This window comes from Nomascus leucogenys, chromosome 4 (genome assembly GCF_006542625.1).
Source record: "Nomascus leucogenys isolate Asia chromosome 4, Asia_NLE_v1, whole genome shotgun sequence".
Classification (NCBI taxonomy): Eukaryota; Metazoa; Chordata; class Mammalia; order Primates; family Hylobatidae; genus Nomascus; species Nomascus leucogenys.
In genome coordinates this window covers 93,835,455-93,860,497 of record NC_044384.1, presented here as the reverse complement: position 1 = coordinate 93,860,497, position 25,043 = coordinate 93,835,455, and the positions used below count along the sequence as shown (strand labels likewise).

Sequence of the window (25,043 nt, the reverse complement as noted above, 5' to 3'; positions counted from 1 at the left end):
ACTCCAGCCTGGACAATAAGAGTGAAATTCTGTCTCAAAAAAAAAATATATATATATATTTACATATAATATATATGTTATACATATAATATATAATATATATTATACTTATATACGTATAATATATAATTATACATATAATATAATATATAATATATATGTATCTTTGGATATATATATCTTTGGAGCTGCCAAATAGTTATTTAATTCTCCCATTATAAGTCCCTTAATTACATTGAATCAATGTTCAGTGGACTCTTACCTATTTTGGTATATTAATTGCTGCTAAGTGTTACATAGTCAGAGAGAATCAGAACACCTGAAAATGCAATAGGCTGTGTGAGTGAAGCAATCTCTCTCTTTAAATGTATATATTGGCGGGGCACTGTGGCTCTTGCCTGTAGTCCCAACACTCTGGGAGGCCGAGGCAGGCAGATCACTTGAGACCAGGAGTTCAAGACCAGCCTGGCGAACATGGAGAAAGCTCATCTCCACAAAAAATACAAAAATTAGCTGGGCATGGTGGTGTGCACCTGTAGTCCCAGCTGCTCAGAAGGCTGAGACATGAGAATTGCTTGAACCCGGGAGGTGGAGGTTGCAGTGAGCCAAGATCATGCCACTGCACTCCAACCTGGGCTGCAGAATGAGACTGTCTCAGAAATAAAATAAAACAAAAATGTATATGTTTATATAAATAACATTTTTAAAAGGAAAAATTAAAAGCTGTTTCTATTTTAGATATCATACTTGTGCAGTTAAGCCATTATAAAGTATTTCTGCTGATGACCAGATTATCTTGGCTTCAGTTGGAATGAGTTTGTTCTGAGATGTATATATTTCACATATATTCACATATATGTGTATGTGGTTGTATATATACACATGTATACGTATATATACTATCATGCATTGCTTAACAGGCATATGATCTCATTAGGTGATTTTGTCATTGTGCGAACATTATACATTGTACTTATATAACCTAGATGGCGTAACCTATTACACACCTATACACACAGTATAGCCTATTGCTCCTAGGCTACAAACCCATACAGCATGTTATTGTACTGCATACTGAAGGCAGTTGTAACACAATAGTATTCGTGTTTGGAAACATACCTAAATATAGAAAAGGTACAGTAAAAATACAGTATGAAAGATAGAAAAAGGCTGGAGGCAGTGTAATCCCAGCACTTTGTGCGACCGAGGCAGGAGGAACACTTGAGGCTAGAAGTTCGAGACCAGCCTGGTCAACATGGCAAAACCCTGTCTCTACTAAAAATACAAAAATTAGCTGGGCATGGTGGCACATGCCTGTAGTCCCAGCTACTCGGGAGGCTGAGGTACCAGAATTGCTTGAACCCGGGAGGCAGAGGTTGCAGTAAGCTGAGATCACACCACTGCACTCCAGCCTGGATGACAGAGCAAGGCTCTGTCTCAAAAAAGAAAAGAAAAGAAAAAGATAGAAAATGATATACCTGTACAAGGCACTTACCATGCATAAAGCTTGCAGGACTGGAAGCTGCTCTGGGTGAGTCATTAAGTGAGTGGTAAGTGAATGTGAAGGCCTGTGACATTACTGTATACTACTGTAGACTTTATAAACACTATACACTTAGGCTGCTTTAAATATATATTTAAAAAGTTTTTGGGGCAGGCATGGTGGCTCATTCCTGAAATCCCAGCACTTTGGATGGCTAAGGTGGGAGGATCTTTGAAACCAGGAGTTCAAGACCATCCTGAGCAACATAAGAAGGCCCCATCTGTTAAAAAAAAAAAAAAAAAAAAAAAAAAAATTTTAAATAAAAATATTAGGTGGGGGTTTAGTGCGGGGACTCACACCTGTGATCCCAGCACTTTGGGAGGCCGAGGCGGGTGGATCACTTGAGGTCAGGAGTTCGAGACCAGCCTGTCCAACATGGTAAAACGCCATCTCTACTAAAAATACAAAAATGAGCCAGGCATGGTGGTGCTGCCTGTCATCCCAGCTACTCAGGAGGCAGAGGTGAGAGAATCGCTTGAACCCAAGAGGCGGAGGTTGCAGTGAGCCAAGATTGCGCCATTGCACTCCAGCCTGGGCGACAGGGCGAGACTTCGTCTCAGAAAAAAAAAAAAAAAAAAAAATTAACTGGACATGGTGGTGCGTGTCTGCCTCCTAGCTATTTGGGGGGCTGAGGCAGGAGGATCATAAGCTCAGGAGTCTGAGATTACAGTGAGCCATCACTTAGTGACATCATCATGCAACAGCACTCCAGCCTGGGTGACAGAGCTAGACTCTTGTCTCAAAAAAAGAAAAAAATGTTCTTCTTTCTTCATTAATAAGCTAACCTTAGCTTACTGTAACTTTTTTACTTTATAAACTTATAAGTTTTAAAACCTTTTTGACTCTTGTATTCACACTTAGCTTAAAACACAAACACATAGTACAGCTGTTCAAAAATATTTTGTTTCTATTCTTAATTTATAAGCTTTTTATTATTAAAAATTTTTTAAGCTTGCTTTTACTTTTTAAACTTTTTTGTTAAAAATGAAGACATAAGCACACACATTAGCCTAGGCCTACACAGTATCAAGATCATCATTATCACTATTTTCCACCTCCACATCATATCCCACTGAAAGGTCTTCAGGGGCAGTAACATGCATGGAGCTGTCATCTCCTGTGATAACAGTACCTTCTTCTGGATACCTCCTAAAGGACCTCTCTGAAGGTATTTTACAGTTAACCTTTTTTTCTTTTTAATAAGCAGAAGGAATATACTCTATAATTAACAATAAAAAGTATAGTGCATGCATAAACTAATAAAGTCATATAATACTATTATGTACTATACATAATTATATGTGTTATACTTTTGTGTAACTGGCAGCACAATAGGTTTGTTTACACCAACATCTCAAACACGTGAGTAATGCCCCCTTGTGTTACAATGTTAGGATGGCTATGATGTCACTAAGCGATAGAAATTTTTCAGCTTCATTATAATTTTTGGGGACTACTGTGTATATGCAGTCTATAGTTGACTGAAATGTTGTTTTGTGGTGCATGACTGTATATATGTGTATGTGTGTATAGGTATATGTCTGCATACACACAGTGTGTGTGTGTGTGTGTGTGTGTATAAAATGCAAACCTGAAACATTTGTTAGCTTTTTCTATTATATGTTTTTAAAAACTTGGTCTTCCAAATTATGAATAAAAAGAAAACAAAAACAGGTTACTTGTTTTCTATTATGGGAGAAGTTGCAGTTAGAGAACCTCTAATAGCAGTACTTTCCGCCCAACAAATGAGACTAAAATGATGTGGCCGATATACATAGAGTAGCCATTTCCTATCTACAGGGAATATGTTCCATGACCCCCAGTAGATGCCTGAAATCACAGATAGTACCAAACTCTGTATCTACTATGTTTTTTCCTATATATACACATACCTATGATAAAGTTTAACTTATAAATTAAGCATAGTAAGAAATTAACAATAATAATAAAATAGAACAATTACAACAGTATACTGTTATGTGAATAAAAGTTATGTGAATGTCAACATTCTGTCTCTCTCAAAATATCTTGTACTGCACTATAACTGAAACTGTGGAAAGGGAAACCAGAGATAAGCGGGGACTGCTGTATGTTTTACAAAGTACTATCAAGTTTCACCTACTTTAAAATACATCAAGTGGGATGTAATATGAAAACATTTTAGAATGTGCTGAAAATTGATCACTCCTCAAAAGAATCATGATGAGCTTATTAGAATCTCTTTTGTGATTTGTAATACTAGGAGGCCTTACATCGGGAACAAATGTTGGAACAGAAGTTAGCCACGCTTCAGCGGCTACTAGCCATCACCCAAGAGGCTTCAGATACCAGTTGGCAGGTATTCCAGTTGTTTTATATTTAAGAAACATTTAAACATAGTTTAATATTCCATACATGTTAAATAAACTAAACTGTAGCAAACAAAGACAAAGTTATTTCCTAACTAATGAACAAGTTGTTGAAAATTTAGCATTTTACAGTGGATGCTGGTCAGTTTTATGCTTTTATATCTTTTGTTGTCAGTAGCAACCTTTTTTTTATATCCATGTGACTTTATAATTACTCGAGCTTTACTTATATTTAATTTTTCTTCAATAGGCTTTAATAGATGAAGATAGACTCTTATCACGGTTAGAAGTTATGGGAAACCAATTACAGGCATGCTCCAAAGTAGGTATTAACCTCAAATGTGTAAAATGAAATGCATAGTTTTTTATGTAACATCATTTCTTTGACTATCATTTATGCTAAAAACTTCATACATTTCCACAATTCTTTTAAATATTTTGTCTTGAGAAATGTCAGACATCCATGTAAATAAAAATAATTATGTAATGAATACCCATGTACAAGTCTGTCCTTTTTCTATTACAGTTAATATTTCTTGAAAAAACTGGGTCATTTGTCCTCTAGAATTTCCCTCAGTCTGCATTGTTATTTAAACATTTTTTAGCTCCCCCTCCCACTCCATAAATTAGTAGTTCCATCTAGAGATTTGATGTGATTTAGGTTCAGTTTTTCTTTTTGTCAACAACACTTTATGGATGGTATTGTGTTCTTCCACCAAGGGACAACATAATGTCTAGTTGTCTTTCTTTTTGAGATTTTATCAATCATTGATGATCCCAGCCTAGATCCATTATTTCATTAAGGTTACAAAAATAAGGCTGGGCGCAGTGGCTCACTCCTGTAATCCCAGCACTTTGGGAGGATGAGGCAGGCGAATCACCTGAGCTCGAGAGCTCAAGACCAGCCCGACCAACATGGAGAAATCCCATCACTACTAAAAATACAAAATTAGCCTAGCATGGTGGCACATGCCTGTAATCCCAGCTACTCGGGAGGCTGAGGCAGGAGAATCCCTTGAACCCAGGAGGCAGAGGTTGCAGCGAGCCAAGATCCTGCCATTGCAATGTAGCCTGGGCAACAGGAGTGAAACTCTGTCTCAACAACAACAACAACAACAACAAAGTTACAAAAATAATGATGTAATTCTGTTATTCCTTCACTTATTTAGCTGGGTTACTTCTATAAAGAGAAGTTTCCTTCCAGACACAGTGGCTCATGCCTGTAATCCCAGCACTTTGGGAGGCCGAGGCAGGCAGATCACTTGAGGTCAGGAGTTCAAAACCAGCGTGGCCAACATGGCGAAACCCCGTCTCTACTAAAAATACAAAAATTAGCTGGACATGATGGCAGGTACCTGTAATCCCAGCTACTCAAGAGGCTGAGACAGGAGAATTGCTTAAACCCGGTGGGGGTGGAGGTTGCAGTGAGCCAAGATCACGCCTCTGAACTCCAGCCTGGGCGACAGAGCGGGACTGTCTCAAAAAAAAAAGGCGGGGGCAGTTTAAGACCAGTATGGGCAACATGGCAAAACCCAGTATCTACCAAAAATTAAAGATTTGCTTAGCATGGTGGTGCATAACCTGTAGTCCTAGCTACACAGGAGGCTTAGGTGGAAGGATCACTTGAGCCCAGGAGTTTGTGATTACAGTGAGTTATGATCGCAGAACTGCACTCCAGCCTTGGTGACAAAGAGAGACCCTGTCTCTAAAAAAAACGAAAAAAGGAAAAAACAATGGCCATTGTTTTTTGTAACTTTGGCATCAAAAACCAAATACCACATGTTCTCATTTATAAGTGGAAGCTAAGCTATAGGTATGTAAAGGCATACAGAGTGGTATAATGAACGTTGGAGACTCAGAAGTTGGGAAAGTGAGAGGGGAGAGAGGGATGAAAAACTCCCTATTGAATACAATATACACTACTCAGGTGATGAGTGCACTAAAATCCCAGACATCACCACTACATAATTCATCCATGTAACCAAAAACCACTTGTATCTCTAAAACTATTGGAATAAAAAAATTTAAATAACCCTGAGGTATGTTTTCTATGGGGAAAGCAAGATAAGTGATTTTTCTCCCCTTATTAGATTTCAGAATAATGAATTGGTGGTTTTTCATCTACCAAAGACTGGCCATGAAGTGTTTTCTCCCTCCACTTAGATTTAAACATATTTGATGTATTTAAATCTGGTGCAGTTGTTTTTTTTGTTTTACAGACAGGGTCTCGCTATGTTGCCCAGGCTGGTCTTGAACTCCTGGGCTCATGCAATCCTCCCATCTCGGCCTCCCAAAGTGCCGCGGCCAGCCTATTTTTCTTATTGATGCTCAAATTATCCCATCTTTGGTCTGTGTAAATGTCTTCAGATTGATAGCTTCATGCTGTCATTTTAGACAAGATGTTTCAGGCTCATTTTGTACTTTTCCTGCCCCAGACATGAAGTCTGCTTTTCCCCCATGGTACTCTTATTCCTTTTGTTTTAACCATTGTTTTAGAATGCTTGGTGCCTTTGAAGGTAACTGATTATTTTTGCCTACAAATGTAAATATGGTGGCTTGCAGAAAATATGACAAATATAAAAGTAATTAATTTTGTATATTTTAGAGAAATCTCAATTGCTTATAACTTTTTTTCTATAGGAGGTGGAAATTAATATGTTTGTGAAGGCATAATTTACTTATGCAACTTTTAAATACATCTTTAGTTAATACAGGGCCAGAATCATTTATGTTTGGAGGTACCTTAATATACAATTTAAAGTATATCATAATGTGTTAATTTTTTTCAAACAATAAATGCTTTTAAAAAATAACTTGTCTATAATTATAAATATCTTTTATTCTAGAATCAAACAGAAGATAGTTTACGAAAGGAACTTATAGCATTACAAGAGGATAAACATAACTATGAGACAACAGCCAAAGAGTCCCTGAGGCGGGTTCTTCAGGAGAAAATTGAAGTGGTTAGAAAACTTTCAGAAGTTGAGGTATTTCAATTAAAAAAAAATACTAAATAGTATTATGAGTGTTTAAAAAAATCTCAAGCATTCCAGGATACTTTAAACTTGGGTATTATTATATAGTTAGGAAATATTTTCTGTCTGTCAGGTGGGAAGGAACAGTTATGCTGCTTTCATTGACAGGAATTCTCCATGTGAGTTTTGGTACTTATGCTCCCTAGTCAATGGCTGAGGAAGTAAAAGCGTAACCAGGGAATCTTATTGTTTGCATTCTGCTTAGGATTCACCCTCCATACAGCAGACCACGATATGTGCTGGGGAGTTGATTTCCTGTCACTTGGTTTTGCTTTGCTTCTATTTGAGGGGGGTCAGTGTGAGGCTAAGAGTCTACACTACTTGTTCTTTTTTAATTCACTCCACAGAGAGGAAAACTAGCTGTGTCATATATTTAGGAAGTTCAAAGGTGAAATCATCTCCAAGGTCCTTTCTAGGTCTTTGAGGAGCAATCAAAATGCAATTTTTATTGCTTTGGGGAAAAAAATTCTAATTCATAATATAGATCATTTCTTTGAACCACAGCAAAATTACCACATAAATAATGTATTACTAGAATTAGTTAAAATGCTCTTCAGAAACTAAATGGTAAACATACCTTTCCTTACTACAGGTATAGTTTGTGTTGCTACCTTGTCCCATAGTGCCTGATTCACTGTTGTGTGATTAATTTAATATATAAAGAAAGTTACTGTCTTTTAATTTTTAATTAAATTAATTGTTGGATGTTATTAAGCTTGCTTTCAAGATTGATAGGCTTAAAATATTTTCACAGCTAAAAGTCATACCCATTGGCCTTTCAAAAATAGTAATTATATAAAGGCAGCATCCTTTTCCTGCCCCTGCTCTCCCTCCACTTTTCTTTTTTTGTTGTTTCTGTTAATTCTTAGTTATGTTTTCTGTTTTAGCGTAAATTGAAATTCTTATGTTATTTAACTCAGCTTTATTTAAAGTCCAGGGCAGATGTTGATTTAGAATAGTCCATAGAATTATACTTTTTATAAATTTCATTTAGAAGGAATTCTAAATAACAAATATACACTTATTCTAATTAAATTGCCTGTAAACTTGAATCGCAGCGAAGTCTGAGTAATACTGAAGATGAATGTACCCATCTGAAAGAAATGAATGAAAGGACTCAGGAAGAATTAAGAGAATTAGCCAATAAATATAATGGAGCAGTTAATGAGATTAAAGATTTATCTGATAAATTAAAGGTATGTATTTACTCTGCCTGAAAGTATGTTAAGCTAATAATCCCTAACACACTGGATAGCTTAAGATTTTAGGTATTGCTTTAGCTGGGTATGGGGTGGCGGGCGCCTGTTATCCCAGCTTCTTGGGAGGCTGAGGTAGGAGAATTACTTGAACCCAGGAGACGGAGGTTGCAGGGAGCTGAGATCACATCACTGCACTCCAGCCTGGGCGACAGAGTGATACTCCATCTTAAAGGAAAAACAAACAAACAAAAAACAGTTTGGGCCGGGCGCAGTGGCTCACGCCTGTAATCCCAGCACTTCGGGAGGCCGAAGCGGGCAGATCACGAGGTCAAGAGATTGAGACCATCCTGGCCAACATGGTGAAACCCCATCTCTACTAAAAATATAAAAATTAGCTGGGCTGGTGGTGGTGCGTGCCTGTAGTCCCAGCTCCTTGGGAGTGTAAGGCAGAAGAATCAATTGAACCCGGGAGGCAGAGGTTGCAGTGAGCCAAGATTGCACCACTGCACTCCAGCCTGGCGACAGAGCAAGACTTCGTCTCACACACACACACACACACACAAAAATTCAGTTTGAAAACCATTGGTATAGATAGATATTTTGAATTGATTTGCATAGTCTCCTTTAATGTGTTAAATTATGCTGAAAGTAAGAAAGCAGGATGTAGGTGGTACTACATATTAAATAAGATTTCTATAAAAAAAGATTTTAGGTATTGCTGAATAGTTATTGATGTAAAAATTTGATAATAGTTGAAATTTATAGTGAAAATAAGGTGTCTGTATTCCATTTAGCCCAACCTCCATTTCTTTAGATAATTGAAAGCCTGTAAATGCTGACATAGTTCCTCTGGATGAATATGTAGTAAGTGCTTCACAATAGACATTTTTAAAATATATAACAGGAAATAGATGAGAATCAGCAAAATCCATGATATTCAGATGTTTTAAAACCTAAAACTGCTTCTCATTAGGCCATCTAAAAGGCAGGGCCCAGCTATTTAGTGCTGTGCTGGAACAAGCCTAGAGAGAATCTGGGAATGATTTGCTCCCTTTTAGCTTTCAGGGATGCTGTTAACTCTGCTTTAGCTGCCGTTCCCTCTATCTATGAGACATCTAGGATAAGGACAGATCAGATCATAGGGTAATGATAGGGTAATGTCTAGTTGGTCCTTTAGAATCTTATAAACTGAGAAAAAAAATCTTACAACTGTTTGTGAAGATCCATCTTGATTTAATTCAAACCATGGATTGAGTGCCTAGACGATACGTGTTTGTTAGAGAAGACCAGAGCATACCTCTGTTGGTTACCCTATGATAGTTTTCAAAGTTGGTCTTGTTAAAAGGAGATTGTCATTGTCCATTTGTGTTGCTATAAAGGAATAGCTGAGCCTGGGTAATTTATAAAGATAAGAGGTTTATTTGGTTCACAGTTCTGCAGGTTGAAGCTTCAGGCTGCTTCCACTCATGGCAGAAGCCAAAGTGGAGCTGGCACGTGCTCCATGGTGAGAGAGGAAGCAAGAGAGAGGGTCTGGGAGAGGTGCCAGGCTCTTTTTAAGAACCAGCTTTCATAGGACTATTAGAGTGAGAATTCACTCATTACCATGAAGACAGCACCAAGCCATTCATGAGGGATCTGCTCCCATAACCCAAACACCTCTCATTAGACCCCATCTCCAACATTGAGGACCAAATTTCAACATTGAGGCTTGGGGGACGAACATCCAAACTATAGGCAGAAGTCTTTTTGAATAGTGATTGTACTGTCATCTCTTTACTAAATAATTTTGTTTAAAATTTCAGAATATTAACATGATAGAACTTAAAAATTGCAATGATAGTAATTTTAGGGAAAAATCTTACTTCCCTCTCTAAAAATATGATTTTTTTTTCCATGTTGACCCTTTACCTCTGTGTGTACTGAGCCTACTTGCTTCCTCCAAGTTTCTCTCTCCTGGGTATTATGGAGGAATAACCCAATGCAGATAATTTTTGACATCAAGCCTTTGTCGTTATCATCTTTAGTGGTTTAGAAATGTCAGGTTAGCTGGGCGCGGTGGCTCATGCCTGTAATCCCAGCACTTTGGGAGGCCAAGGTGAGCAGATCACCTAAGGTCAGGAGTTCGAGACCAGCCTGACCGACATGAAGAAACCCGGTCTCTACTACAAATACAAAATTAACTGTGTATGGTGGTGCATGCCTGTAATCCCAGCTACTTGGGAGGCTGAGGCAGGAGAATCGCTTGAACCCGAGAGGCGGAGGTTGTCTAGGCAACAAGAATGAAACTCCGTCTCAAAAAAAAAAAAAAAAAAAGAAATGTCAGGTTTACAGATAATGTTCTGTAGAACATTTATACAGAACAAACTTTTTCTTAGAAGTTTAAGTGAATAAAGGCATTCCTGGGGCTCTTAAAACAAAGTTAGGTTTGTTAAATAACTGATTTTTCCTATTTCTCTAGGTAGCAGAGGGAAAACAAGAGGAAATCCAACAGAAAGGACAGGCTGAGAAAAAAGAATTACAACATAAAATAGATGAAATGGAAGAAAAAGAACAGGAGCTCCAGGCAAAAATAGAAGCTTTGCAAGCTGATAATGATTTCACCAATGAAAGGCTAACAGCTTTACAAGGTAAGTAGCTAATCCAGAAATTGATTTTATTTTATTTTTTTTTTCTTTTTATCTGTGAAATATCTTTTTTTTTTTTGGACTTTTATTTACAGTACGGTTAGAACATCTTCAGGAGAAAACTCTTAAAGAATGCAGCAGCTTAGGTAGGTGTCATCCAAATTTCTTACTTAAACCTGAATTTTATCCTTGAACTTTTGACCTTGTTTACTGTCTCACATTGCATTTTTTAAGGGATGTTTTATGTATCAGGTATAAAGTATCTATATTCTTTTAGAAAATTTTCTTTAAAAATATGCTTGATTGCCACCAGTGGGCACCATTGTTCTCCTTGAGATGAGTGAAATTTCTGCATCTGAGATCTTCTACCTAGGGATATTTAAATAAGAAAAGTACATGAACAGCAGGATCCCTTTTAAAGTGTTCTATACAATCTTAATCTTAGGAATACAGAATGCCATGGTTACACTTGAGACCACATTTAAAGTAGTACTTCTTTGATCAGGCAATGATACACTGTCTTAATCCTAGGGATACAAGTTGATGACTTCTTACCTAAAATAAATGGGAGCACAGAAAAAGGTAGTGTAAAAAACTTAAATATATATATACTTTTTATGGTATCATTTTAGTATTTAAGCAGGATAAAGAGTTCAGGGTTTTAAGTGTTTGGAATGAAAAGCATGCTCTCACAGATCATTGAACCCCATCATGTAAAAATCAAGCTTTCCTTTATTTTGTAAGAGTTGATGCTATGATCAATTCTTAGATATCCCTTGTTATATGGAAATTTCAGTTACTCAAATAAGAAAATTATAAAGTTCAACTTTAGCAATATATAATATAGCTCTTTTTCCCCACTCTGTTTTTCAAAGAGCTGTACTACCATTTTGTTTCATCAAGTTCTGCTTCCGGTGATACTTGACCCCCATTTAAAACGTTCGAGTTTATTTAACAGCTTATTGAGCCCTTGTACGTGTCATAGAAACTACTTTGTTTATCCATCTGTTTCATTGATCAGAGAGAACAGGGTCAGTTTTTTCTGCCATCAGAAAAATCTTTTATTAGTTGTTGGTTCTGTGACCCTTCTTTCTGGACAGCATGGGTTCTCTCTTGCCAAAAACATATAGCCACTATTGGTTTTCCTGTCACTACACTATTGGTTTTCCTGTCACTTTTTACCCAGTGACCTCTATTAGCCTTCAGTCTTGAAGATCCCTAGTCATTCTCCTTCTCTGCCCTTCCATCTAACATTAATTGAGCACCAGCTGTGTGCCAGACCCTGCGCTAGGTGCTTGGAGTACAGTAGAAATAAAACTCTTTTCTGTGTTTACCAATCTATGTGCCTTTCATCTCAGTTTTCTACAGAAGTTAGTGGAAGATATCAGAGTGGATACCCAGAACTTATTAAATATTTTTTCCTTAGCCAGGCATTGTGGTGTGCGCCTGTAGTCCCAACTACCTGGGAGGCTGAGGTGGGAGGGTCAGCCTAGCCCAGGAGGTTGAGGCTGCAGTGAGCCATAATTGTGCCACTGCACTCCAGCCTGGGTGACAGAGTGAGACCCTGTCTTTAAAAAAAAAAAAAGAAAGAAAAGAAAAAATATTTTTTCCATGTATCAGGGGATATCATAATAGTTCTTGGGCAGTAATCAAACTGGTAGAGTTAGGAGGTGGGTTTTTTGGCTGTTTGGTTTGGCTTTGTTTGGTCAGTTTTTAATCAAGAGCTGGCAGTATAGGCTCAGGTAATTGTGTATATGTTAGCTGCAAGGTCAAAACCTTATATTCCATATGTAATGAATTTTGAAACTCTCAAGAAAAATGTTCATTAATCATTGCTGTTTGACTATTCTATGCATGTTTTGTAAAATGCATTGACTTTTTAAAATTCCAATTTGATGGAATTTAAATTTGAGAATTTTTAAAGGTGTAGTTTATATTCATTGGGATCAAGCAGATCGCTTGAGCTCAGGAGTTTCAGACCAGCCTGACCATCATGGTGAAACTTTGTCTCTACAAAAAATACAAAAATTAGCCACTCATGGTGGCCACACACCTGTAATCCCAGCTACTCAGGAGGCTGAGGTGGGAGGATCACTTGAGCCCAGGAGGTCGAGGCTGCAGTGAACTGAGATCATGCCACTGCAGGCAATGGGAGTGAGACCCTGTCTCAAAAAAATAAATCATGTCCGGCGCAGTGGCTCACACCTGTAATCCCAGCACTTTGGGAGGCCAAGGCGGGTGGATCACTTGAGGTCAGTAGTTCAAGACCACCAAGGTCTGGACAACTTGGTGAAACCCTGTCTCTACAAAAAATACAAAAATTAGCTGGGCATGGTGGCACGCTACTGTAATCCCAGCTACTCAGGAGGCTGAGGCAGGAGAATCACTTGAACCCGGGAGGCAGAGGTTGCAATGAGCCCAGATCGTGCCACTGCACCCCAACCTGGGCAACAGAGTGAGACTCTTGTCTCAAAAAAAAAAAAAGTCAGTCATCACCCCTTGATTTTATATTTATTAATAATGTTAGTATTAACCCAAGCTGGGAACCTGCTATTCATTCCTTCAATTAAGAGAATCCTTTTATGTACGTGGAAACATCTTTATACTATTTAGAGTTGTAAACTTACTGCTTCATTTTTTTCCAGTTCCAATTGATTCAGATGAAAATAATAGTAGACTGTTTTCATTTGTATTAATATAATTGTTAAAGACTTCTTGATTTTAAGAATAAATATTTTAGATACTTAAAGGTAACTCCTTGCTATAATTATTTTTTCCTTATTTGTGTGCTTGCTTTTTTGGTGGTGATATATTGAGTGGTATGATAGTGACTAATAGAGTATTTTAAAAGAAACTAAGTAGTAAATTTCTGGATATACGAAAACTTAGTTAAGAGTGGACTTTGGAGTAAGATGGGTCACTTAATTCCATTCCGAATCACTTGTAATATAATAATGAATCAATTATCAAGTATCCCAGTATTACCAATGTCCATACCCATATTATATAATTTTAACTAAATTACTCTTTAAATAGTAGAGAGAGAGCCAAGTATAGTTGTAAGAGAATATTTTTAAATATCTGAAGATGTTAAAATTAGTAATACTTTCAGTGAATCCCATTTTAAAAATTAAATATAATGTAGCTACTAAAAGCACAGGTTTTGTACTGTAAATTTTTTGTGTGTGTTATCTAATAAGCATAAGCTGAATGTATCTTAGAGAGTAAAGGACAGTGTTGTCCGAAATAAACATAAGGCTGGGTGTGATGGCTCACACCTATAATCCCAGCACTTTGGGAGGCCAAGGTGGAAGGATTGCTTGTGTCCAGGAGTTCAAGAAGACCAGCCTGAGCAACATAGTGAGACCTCATCTCTATAAAAAAATAAAAAATTAGCTGGGCATAGTGGTGTGCGCCTGTAGACCCAGCTCCTCAGGAGGCTAGATGGGAGAATCACTTGATCCCGGGAGGTCAAGGCTGCAGTGGGTCGTGATCATACCACTGTACTCAGCCTGGGCGACAGAGTGAGACCCTGTCTCAAAAAAATAAAAAATAAACATAATGAGAGCCACATACATAGTTTTAATTTTCTGCTGGGCAGAGTAGCTTGCTCCTGTAATCCCAGTGAGGGAGGATTGTTTGAGCCCAGAAGCTCGAAACCAGCCTGGGCAACATAGTGAGACCCCATCTCTAAAAAGAAGAAAAAAAATTTTTTTTTGATTAGTGAGATGTGGTGGCATGTACCTGTAATCCCAGCACTTTGGGAGGCTAAGCAGGGAAGACTGCTTGAGGCCATTAGTTTGAGACCAGCCTGGGCAACATAGTGAGACCTCTGTCTCTACACAAAATTTAAAAATTAGCCAAGTGTGGTAGTACCCACCTGTAGTCCTAGATAGTTGGGAGGCTGAGGAGGGAAGATCCCTTGAGCCCAGGAATTCAAGGTTGCAATGAACTATGATTGTGCCACTGTACTCCAGCCTGGACAGCACAGTAAGACCCTGTCTCTTCATTTAAAAAAATTCTGGCAGCCACATTGTATTAGGGTTCTCTAGAGGGATAGAACTAATAGAATATATATATAGATATATATAGATAGATAGATATAGATATATATCTATATATATATGGGAGTTTATTAAGTATTAACTCACACAATCACAAGGTCCCACATAGGCCATCTGCAAGCTGAGGAGCAAGGAGAGCCAGTCTGAGTTCCAAAACTGAAGAACTTGGAGTCTGATGTTTGAGGGCAGGAAGCATCCAGCACAAGAGAAACATGTAGGCTGGGAGGCTAGGCCAGTCTCTCTTTTCACATTTTTCTGCCTGCTTATATTCTAGCTGCACTGGCAGTTGATTAGGTTGTGCCCACCCAGATTAAGGGTAGGTCTGCCTTTCCCAGCCTACTGATTCAAATGTTAATCTCCTTTGGTAACACCCTCACAGACACACCCAGGATTAATACTTTGTATCCTTCAATCCATTCAAGTTGACACTCAGTATTAACCACCACACACATTAAAAATATAAAAAGCTGGGTGCAGTGGTACATGCTTGTTGTCCCAGTTACTTGGGAGGCTAAGGTAGGAGGATCCCTTGAGGCCAGGAGTTTGAGGTTGTAGTGCACTACAATCACACCTGTGAATAACTACTGTACTTGATCCTAGACAACATAGCAAGATTCCATCTCTATTATATATCTATATAAAAAACAAAACAAATTCTAATGATATATTTTGCCTATAGCATCCAAAATATTTCAATATTAATAAATATTAAAATGATTAATAAATTATTAATGAAATATTTCATATTACTGTTTTCTTACTAATTCATTGAAATCATCGTACCTTTGTTTTATGCTTAGGACATCTCAATTAGAGCTAGCCACATTTGAAGGGTTCAGTAACTACAGTAGCTAATGGCTACAGTATTAGATAACACAGGTATATAAATAAAAATCCATAGGAAACTCATTTATATAAATAAAATGTATTTTAAGTAGAGTGGTTCTTTATCTTTTTATATTAATATCGGATTTTATCTAAACCAGTTTAGTAAATATTTTAATGTAGAGTTCAGATAAAAGTGTGATTGTTAGCTTTGTAAGTAATGGTGAGATGCCCCTCTTTAATAAATATCTTAAGTTCTTTGATATTAGTCTGAAATATGTTTCAAATATGTTTTGTAAAGTCCTTTAGTTAAGTTAAAATATCATTCCAAATGAGTTTATATATATAACATGATGATGTAGTTTGAGTTTTTAAAGTGTTACCATAGCTAAAATAGGATTTATGAAAAACAACTTTTTATCTTGGCAATTACTATTATACTGAGGGCTCTCGTTTTGCTTTTCCTGGATCCAGTTGTCAAATTCTTATTTATTAGATTTTTTTTATTTTCAAATTTCTGTTGCAGTTAGTATTTTTTTCTTTTTGAGGCTATATTGTATCTCTATATAGTATTCTAGATATGTAGTGCATTGGTCTCTCCGAAACACAATTTTTATCAACCTTTTTCCCGCATGTTTTTGTCTTACACTGATGGTGATGATAGATGAGAGGCTCTGCACGCCATGTAACTTACTAAAGCATAATGATAAATTTTAGTATAGAATTAAAGAAGATAGCTAACAGAAAGGATGTAAAGAGAGGTAAGGCATGATCAAAACAGGTAGTGTCTGCCTCTCATGCAAAGTTGAGACGATTGAGGAGTAACGTGGCTTGAGGTGGAGGAGAGGGGAAGGAGGTTTTTATAGAGAGAGTGGTGCCAACTCATGTGTCCCCTTTGACAGATGCTAATGCTTTCACACTTTCCAAGTAGTCATTATGTCAGAATATGTTTTTAACATTTCAACTTCCAAAATTGATTTGTTCATTTTGAAAGATATAAATACACGTTAAAGGACATTATCCAGATTCAGAAGTAACTCTTTAAATCACAATAAAGATTATTGTAAGAAAAGGACTGAAACTTTTATTTAACCACTATGTTAGATTTTTATTGTCTCCATCCATTTCTTTAAATGAAAAATAAATTCTGTTTGACTTGAGCAAAACCATTTACCAAGCTCTTGCTTTGAAATGAATAGGCACTGATTTTGATCATTTGGGCAGAGATAAACAATTTAACGTTTTAATACTGTATGAGGTACAGATTAAGTAACTCAAAAGGGAAGATTATGAAATGAATATGTAAAACTTATTACATCAGTTTCTTAAAATTTTTATGGTATTACTTTATGATATTCTTAAAGTACCTTTTGCCTCTTAACTAAGATGAATAGCTTTGAAGAGGGAGTATGGTAGAATAATCACTTGAAAATTAATTTAATAATGACAAAATTAAATTATTTAAGGGTATTTGTTGAGCTCTAGTGGACAAAAGGTAGAAAAACCATTAAAGTGGAAGAAACATTTTAAAGCAATATATTTATGTGGTTTTCTTGAGCTCTTTGGATAAAAACTACACCTTTAAAAGCTAACCATTCAGTGTACAAATTAATAATTTTCAGTCTTTAACTCCAAAATATGTCTGCTTTAGTATCAAAATATATTAAGCCTTTATTAGTCTTACTTAGTACCCATGTTAATACATTTCAGTTTTTCTACCTTTGCTGTTGGTTTTCAAAGACAGCAACAAACTATATCCTTAAAGGTGTTTCTTTCTTTATTAGAGCACTTGCTTTCAAAGAGTGGCGGGGACTGCACTTTTATTCATCAATTCATAGAATGCCAGAGTGAGTACAGAGTATTTTTCACATTGATTTTAATGAAGTCAGAGGCTAAAACTGAAAAGTGAGAGGTAAAATGAGGATCTCAATGTGTTTGTTATAGCAGAAGTGCTTAAAGGGCCATCTTCAGACAGCAGCAAACCTTTTCATAACTATTTATCTTTTGAGAAAAATATTTCTATTGCATTTGCCTTCACAGATGGAGCTGAGCATTTCATATTAGCCACCATAAAAAAGAGGGAAGCTTTCAAGCTTGTTAAATTTGAGGTTCTTAAATAAATTTCTTAGAGTAAATGAAGCCAGAAAAACAATTATTTAGTTTGGGCACTCCATTCTGAAGATGGCCCTGAGAGTAGCAGGAGCTTTTTAGAGAGGTAGTAGCAGTAGATTGTCCTACAGTCTGACCTCAACTGCCTATCCGTGGGAATTTGTAAAAGGCTATCTTTAAGAATATTTTAAAGAGGCCAGGCATGGTGGCGCATGCCTATAATCACAGCTACGTGGGAGGCTGAGGTGGGAGAATCGCTTGAACCTGGTAGGCAGATGTTGCAGTGAGCCGAGATTGCACCATTGTGCTCCAGGCTGGGCAACAGAGCAAGACTCTGTCTCAAAAAATATATATATTTTAAAGATAGATTGGCTTGGCTGGGCACGGTGGCTCACACCTGTAATCCTAGCACTTTGGGGAGGCCGAAGTGGGTGGATCACCTGAGGTCAGGAGTTTGAGACCAGCCTGACCAACATGGTGAAATACCGTCTCTACTAAAAATACAAAAATTAGCTGGGTGTGGTGGCAGGCACCTATAATCCCAGCTTCTTAGGAGGCTGAGGCAGGAGAATTGCTTGAACCCAGGAGGTGGAAGTTGCAGTGAGCCGAGGTCGTGCCACTGCACTCCAGCCTGGGTGACAAGAGCAAGACTGTGTCTCCAAAGACAGACAAACAAACAAACAAAATGATAAATTGGCTTTTGAAGTGATTTAGACCTCTGCTGAATTCTGAACAAAGATATCATTAATTCCTTTTTACTTGAAAGTCACAAAAGCTGCTTAAATCTGTAACAATTGCAAGGTTATGATATTTTGTTGGTTTTGTTAAGTAAAGGTCATTGTGTGTGGTAAAGATTTGTTGATAATGTCTATGGTTTTTCCCATCAAGCAAATACTTTCTCAGGCATTCTTCTCATTCTGCTCTCCTTTCTTGGAAATGTGGTTTCCCAAGTTTTTATGCTCATAATTTCATTTTGTGGATATTCATGCATATGTGCCCCCCGCTACCCTGCCCCACTACCTCAGGAGCGCTTGGAGGTTCTAAGGGTCATACCTGGTGATTAAAACAGACACAAATTCAACACATCAAATGTTATACTCCTTAGAGATCCTTCAAGGAAACTGAGAATTTCATTTAATAGTTTTCGCAGAGCTTCTGTTTTTGCAGTTTTGATACTATAATATTAAGTATAAGTTGAGTATTACTTCGAGGCAATTTATTTAATAAATGTGACATATTTCTTTGTCTTTTTAAAACAATATTTGGCTGGGCATGGTGGCTCATGCCTGTAATCCCCGCACTTTGGGAGGCCGAGGTGGGCGGATCACCTGAGGTCAGGAGTTTGAGATGAGCCTGGCCAACATGGTGAAACCCCATCTCTACTAATAATACAAAAATTAGCCAGGGGTGGTGGCACGTGCCTATAATCCCAGCTACTTGGGAGGCTGAGGCAGGAGAATTGCTTGAACCTGGGAGGCAGACGTTGCAGTGAGCTGAGGTCACACCACTGCACTCCAGTCTGGGCGACAGAGTGAGACTCCATCTCAAAAAAAAAAAAAAAAAAAATTAAAAAGTAAAAAAAATAAATAAATAAAACAATATTTATAAAGCAAAGATTAGTACATCTTTTTGTTACCTTCTGATTACTAAATCTCATTTTTATGGGAAATTGGCACAGGGACCTGGGGCAAAATAATTGGTGTTCACTGATACCAACTAAAAGAATATCTAATCTAAAATGCAAATCTTTAGGCCAGGTGCTATGGCTCACATCTGTAATCCCACTCTTTCATGGGCCTAAGCAGGAGGATCCCTTGAGGCCAGGAGATCAAGACCAGCTTGGGCAACATAGTGAGACCCCGTTCCTATAAAAAACTCTAAAAAGTTATCCAGGAGAGGCTGGGAGCTGTGGCTCATGCCTATACCCAGTACTTTGGAAGGCTGAGGCGGGCTGATCACTTGAGGTCAGGAGTTTGAGACCAACCTGGCCAACATGGCGAAACCCCATCTCTACTAAAAATACACAAAATTAGCTGGGGCGTGGTGATGCATGCCTGTAATCCCAGCTACTCAGGAGGCTGAAGCAGGAGAATCACTTGAACCTGGAGACGGAGGTTGCAGCGAGCCAAGATCGCACCACTGCACTCCAGCCTGTGCAACAGGGAGACTGTATCAGCAACAGCAACAACAAAAAAATTATCCGGGAGTGATGGCACATGTATGTAGCCCTAGCCACTCAAGAAGCTAAGGTGGGAGGGCACCTTCAGCCCAGGAGCTCAAGGCTCCAGTGAGCTATGGTTGTGCCATTGCACTCTAACCTAGGCAACAGAGCAAATCCCTGTCTCTAAAAAATAAAATACAAATCTTTAGAAGAAAGATTTTTATTTTGAACTTTTAAGATTTATATTTTAAACCCTAAGAAAGGAGAGCAGGTAGTTATCAAAAGAATGTTTACTCAGTTACAATTTGCAAAAACCTTGTTTTATTTTGTTGTTATTACTGGCTTACTTAAAACAAAACAACTTTTTGCCAGTAGTCCCAGCTACTCGGGAGGCTGAGGTGGGAAAATCACTCGAGCCTAAGGCAACATACTGAGACTCTGTCTCTTTGGGAAAAAAAAAAGCCGGTGAGGTGGCTCACACCTGTAATCCCAACACTTTGGGAGGCCGAGACAGGTGGATCACTTGAGGTCAGGAGTTCAAGACCAGCCTGACCAACATGTTGAAACCCCATCTCTACTAAAAATACAAAATTAGCCAGGCGTGGTGGTGGGCGCCTGTAGTCTCAGCTACTTGGGAGGCTGAGGCAGGAGAATCACTTGAACCTGGGAGGTAGATGTTGCAGTGAGCCGAGATTGTGCCATTGCACTCCAGTCTGGGCAACAAGAGCGAAACTCTGTCTCAAAAAAAAAAAAAAAGAAAAGAAAAGCTTTTTACTTCTTAATGTCTGTTTTATTATTGAACATTTCACTTAAAATAGTATAAAATACTTAGCTGTATTTGTAACACAGAATAGTTTGCTTTAAATATACAAAAGGTGTTTGAAGATTTTTGTTGCATCATAGTTTTGGGGGAAAATGGACCAAATAAACATGCAGAGATAGCACAGAATTTATATAAATTACACCAAATCCCTTCAGTGGGAATGTTAGAAAGTTATTAAAATGATGTTTATGAGGACTGTGTAATAGCATGAGAAAATACTAAACAGGTAGTACCTACATACAAGAAAAAAATCAAAATATAAAATCCCATTTTTGTGTACAAAGGGTGGACCAAAGAACAGCGAAAAAGCCAGGTGCAGTGGCTCATACCTGTAATCTCAGCACTTCGGGAGGCCAAGGTGGGAGGATTGCTTGAGCCCAGGAATTTGCAGCCAGCCTGGGCAACATAGTGAGACCCCATCTCTACAAAAAAGTAGCCGGCCATGGTGATAACATGCCTGTGTCCCAGCCACTCAGGAGTCTGAAGCAGGAGGATCGCTTAAACCCATGAGGTCGAGGCTGCAGTGAACCGTGATCACACCATTGCACTCCAGCCTGGGCTACAGAGCAAGACCTGTCTCAAAAAACAAAAACAACAACAAAACAAAAGAAAATAAGTATTCCCAGACATCTGAATCCTTTGGGTCCCTGAGTGCAAACAGAGAAAGTTTGGGCTATAAGTTCAGGTAGCTAAGGAGAGGCCTACTATTGAAATCTGTTTGGTTTCTGAATTTCAGGTAGCAAGTAGTAAGAATTTGGTTACTGGTGATTCCAGAGGTATTTCAAAACTTTCCAGATCTGTTCGTTTCCTTAAATTTGGGTAACCAGAGTTGGGAAAGTGAGGGTTGACTCTGGTTTGACTTGTTGTCAGAAGGGACATTTTAGCATTTTATGACATGCTGCCATTGTAAAAATTGTTGTGTTTAATAAGTATTCTTAATATTATAAGCAAGACAAATTCAGCAAATATCTTAAGTAAATTTATACTCAAGCACTTTTAAAACAATTTTGGATTACATATTAACAAGTGTATACAAGGTTTTTTGCCATTATTTTCATTGATAGGTATCTTGAACTGATTTATAATTTTGAATATGAAGTAAATATTTGTGTGCAGTGCTGCTTCATATTTCTTGTTTCCAGTCTTTTAAAAAGCAAATGTTAAATACCTAGCCTTCATTATTTATTAGTGCTTCTATAGTATAATTCACCTTGTGTTTTAAAAATTAGAAAGCAAATCATTTATTTCCATAAGGTTTTCCATGTCTGTCTTTAATATGATGACGGATTTTTCAGTTTATGTGTATGAATCTATAAGAGAACAATTTGGTTGTTGGCTCTTTCCATTTACACGTTGTAGAAAATAAATGAATTGAAACACATTTCAATTTGTTTTCCTTTTATGGTAAAACAGACTTTTTAAAGAAAAACTTCTCTTTTCTAAGAAAAACTTTAAATTGCAGACAAAGAAATTGGACTTTGAACAGATATTTAAATAATGTTTTGCATAATTTCAGAACTGTAAAGTAAATATTCTCTATTAAAAGATCTTTACCACATATAATCTAGAATTAGGAAGTCACTTCAGTAAAACTTGCTAAAAAAAGCTTCAGCAATATTTTCCTCTTCAGGGATTCAGACATGAGCTTGGTTTAGGCAAAACTACACATTTAGTGTTCTCTGCAAATTTTAGTTACTTCAAGTTTATCATATAAACTTAATGGATACATTGAAACTTTTTGTGTTCTGCTAAAGATGCTTTCCAAATTAAGAAATAATGTATCTCTAAATCTGTTTCATACATATCCATGAACTCTGTCACTTGATTAACTTGTATGCTTGGTGGAAAGATGAAGGGTGAAAGGACATGGAGAATTGTTGTCACTTGGTGGGCATAGAGTGAGAGACAGCCTTCTCTGGACTGCTGCCTGCCCGTTTGATTTCTTTTGCTACTGTCTGTTCTAATGAGGAGAGAGGCATCACTGCCAGATGCCAGAGAAATTTTCCTGAGGTCTACTTTGTAGAGACAAACTGCCCACTCCCCAAGGGCATCTCTCTCGACAGTAATCAGTGCCCTAAAGTAGACCTCATGCCTTTGTATCCTTTTTTTTTTTAACACCCGAGATCTGAGGATGTATTCTTAATCCGTGTTTATTATTATTATGAGACTTAACTTTTTGTTATTATTAGTTTAATTAATATTTCATGTCTTACCGTTTTTTTCCTGATTTTCAGAAAAATCTCTCTCTTTGCCTCCCACCCCCATAACTAGGAAAAATTATAGTCACTATCTGTATATGCTATTCTCATTCCCTCCTTTCTCTCAGGGCTTTGCTCTCACATAGAAATTGCCTTGTTTGGAGTAATGCATTGAATTGATGTTGCTTGCGTGACTAAATGTTTATTTTTCATCACTCTGTGAGGTCAGCCTCTCTGAACAGTCTCAGTATTCTGATTACATATTCTACTTGAAACAGATTTTTAGATTTTCATTTTGTAAACTTTTATTTCTCTAAGCCAAAGCAGTTTATGGCAAATAATAGAAAACATGTATTGTGTTTCCCTGCTCATAATATGTTACGTCCCTGTAACAGGAAAACTCTGAGTGTCAGCTAGGTGCTGCTAATTTTATTTTTTTTATTCTCAGAGTGGTTTGTTCAATCTAAGATGTATTGGAGAGTTGTTTGTACTGATCATTTCCCTAGTCAGCCCACTTTCTAACATATCTACCAGATTTTCTCCTATTATAACTGCCCAGGTGACAATCTCAAGTACATGCCAATGGTGTTTTGGTATGTGTACTGTTGCTTTTTAAAAAAGATCTGTTTCCATATTCTTGAAATTGGTCCCGTTCACTTTGTTTTCAGTCTATCCTTGAATTCTAAATCCTTTTTTCCCTCTCTTTTTCCTTCTTTTTTTTTTTTTTTTGAAACAGAGTCTCGCTCCGTTGCCCAGGCTGGAATGCAATGGCGTGATCTCGGCTGACTGCAACCTCCACCTCCTGGGTTCAAGCAATTCTCCTGCCTCAGCCTCCCAAGTAGCTGGGATTACAGGCACCCATTACCACACCTGGCTAATTTTTTTTTTTTATGTATTTTTAGTAAAGATGGAGTTTCACCGTGTTGGCCAGGCTGGTCTCAAACTCCTGACCTCAGGTGATCCACCTGCTTTGGCCTCCCAAAGGGCTGGGATTACAGGCGTGAGGCACCACACCCGGCCTCCTTCTTCTTAAATTTTAGGACAAATAGCTTCTGGAACTGTTTTTATGAAAAGGCACAACATCTTCTATAGCAAGAGTTACTTTAACTGATTAAATTTTGCTGCAGAAATGAGTAACCTTTTGAAAGTCTGTATTATTAAAATTGGGAACCTCACAGAACCTCTCCTGTGAGGTTCTGTGTCTCTATTTCTGTTTTGTTAATTATTTCAGAAGGGAAATAATTTTCTGGTTTGAATGCCGATTATAACAGTTTGTGTCTTGATATTCTAATCTCAGTTTCTTCGTCATATTTGCCCTTGGTGATTTTTTAGGTAATGTTAGCTCATTTCTATTTATGATGTTTAGAATTCAATCAGAGGGATCTTGATGTGAATTCTGATGCACTCTCTCACTGGCAGTATGATTGTGGGCAATACTGGGCAAATTGACCTCTTTAAACCTTGATTTCCTCATTTATAAAGTGGGATGGCAGTATCTATCTCATAGAATTATGAAAATTAATTGAGATCATATTTACTAAGTGCTCTAAGTAATGCATGGCACACTGAAATGTACATTAGTTAGCAGGCAGAAAACATGTTGGAGAGGTGTAGAAGCTGTGCATACTTACCAGTATGCATGCTATTTAAAAAATTTGGTGTCAAGCACGTTATTTTGATGTCCTAGTCATAACATTTTCTTAATGAAACCCAATTTTGAGACTTAGAAATGTTTTCCAGGTTGGCAGTTACAGCAGCAGATTGTCTGGTTCTTTCATGTTCACTCCCTCCTGTCTTGCAGTCAATTTGTTTCAGATCCCTAGGAGACTGACATCAGTATCAGATAGTCTGTGCTATTTGGGTTTATCTTCTGCTTTAGTTTCAATTAGTTGTAGCTGTCAAGTAAGGAAAATGGCTCTTTAGCTTTAAGAACTCAATCCAGTCTTGGCACAGCTGTCTCAAACTTCTGGGCTCAAGTCATCCTCTCAATTTGGCCTTTCAAAGCATTGAGATTACAGGCATGAGCCACCATGTTCAGCCTCCTTTGAACTTCTTTTGAATGTATTGTTTGCATTGTTTCTCATTTTTAATTTTATGCCACATAGTAATATGTT

The 25,043-nt window shown here is 37.5% G+C and overlaps 1 protein-coding gene across 16 annotated transcripts in view; it reads left to right on the top strand.

Annotated features, from left to right (window-relative positions):
• The window catches only part of SLMAP (sarcolemma associated protein), a 177,024-nt gene that overhangs the window by 101,102 nt on the left and 50,879 nt on the right, over positions 1–25,043 (top strand). For 4 of the 16 annotated variants that reach the window (XM_030811555.1, XM_030811549.1, XM_030811550.1 and 1 more), the window contains exons 6-13: positions 3,786–3,881; positions 4,142–4,213; positions 6,738–6,878; positions 7,985–8,122; positions 10,584–10,752; positions 10,845–10,895; positions 11,281–11,331; positions 17,423–17,485. In XM_030811555.1, the coding sequence (XP_030667415.1) occupies positions 3,786–3,881; positions 4,142–4,213; positions 6,738–6,878; positions 7,985–8,122; positions 10,584–10,752; positions 10,845–10,895; positions 11,281–11,331; positions 17,423–17,485 (781 nt within the window). The remainder of the gene's footprint in view (positions 1–3,785; positions 3,882–4,141; positions 4,214–6,737; positions 6,879–7,984; positions 8,123–10,583; positions 10,753–10,844; positions 10,896–11,280; positions 11,332–17,422; positions 17,486–25,043) is intronic. The other 12 variants (XM_003257227.2, XM_030811559.1, XM_030811554.1 and 9 more) reach the window with 4 other exon arrangements.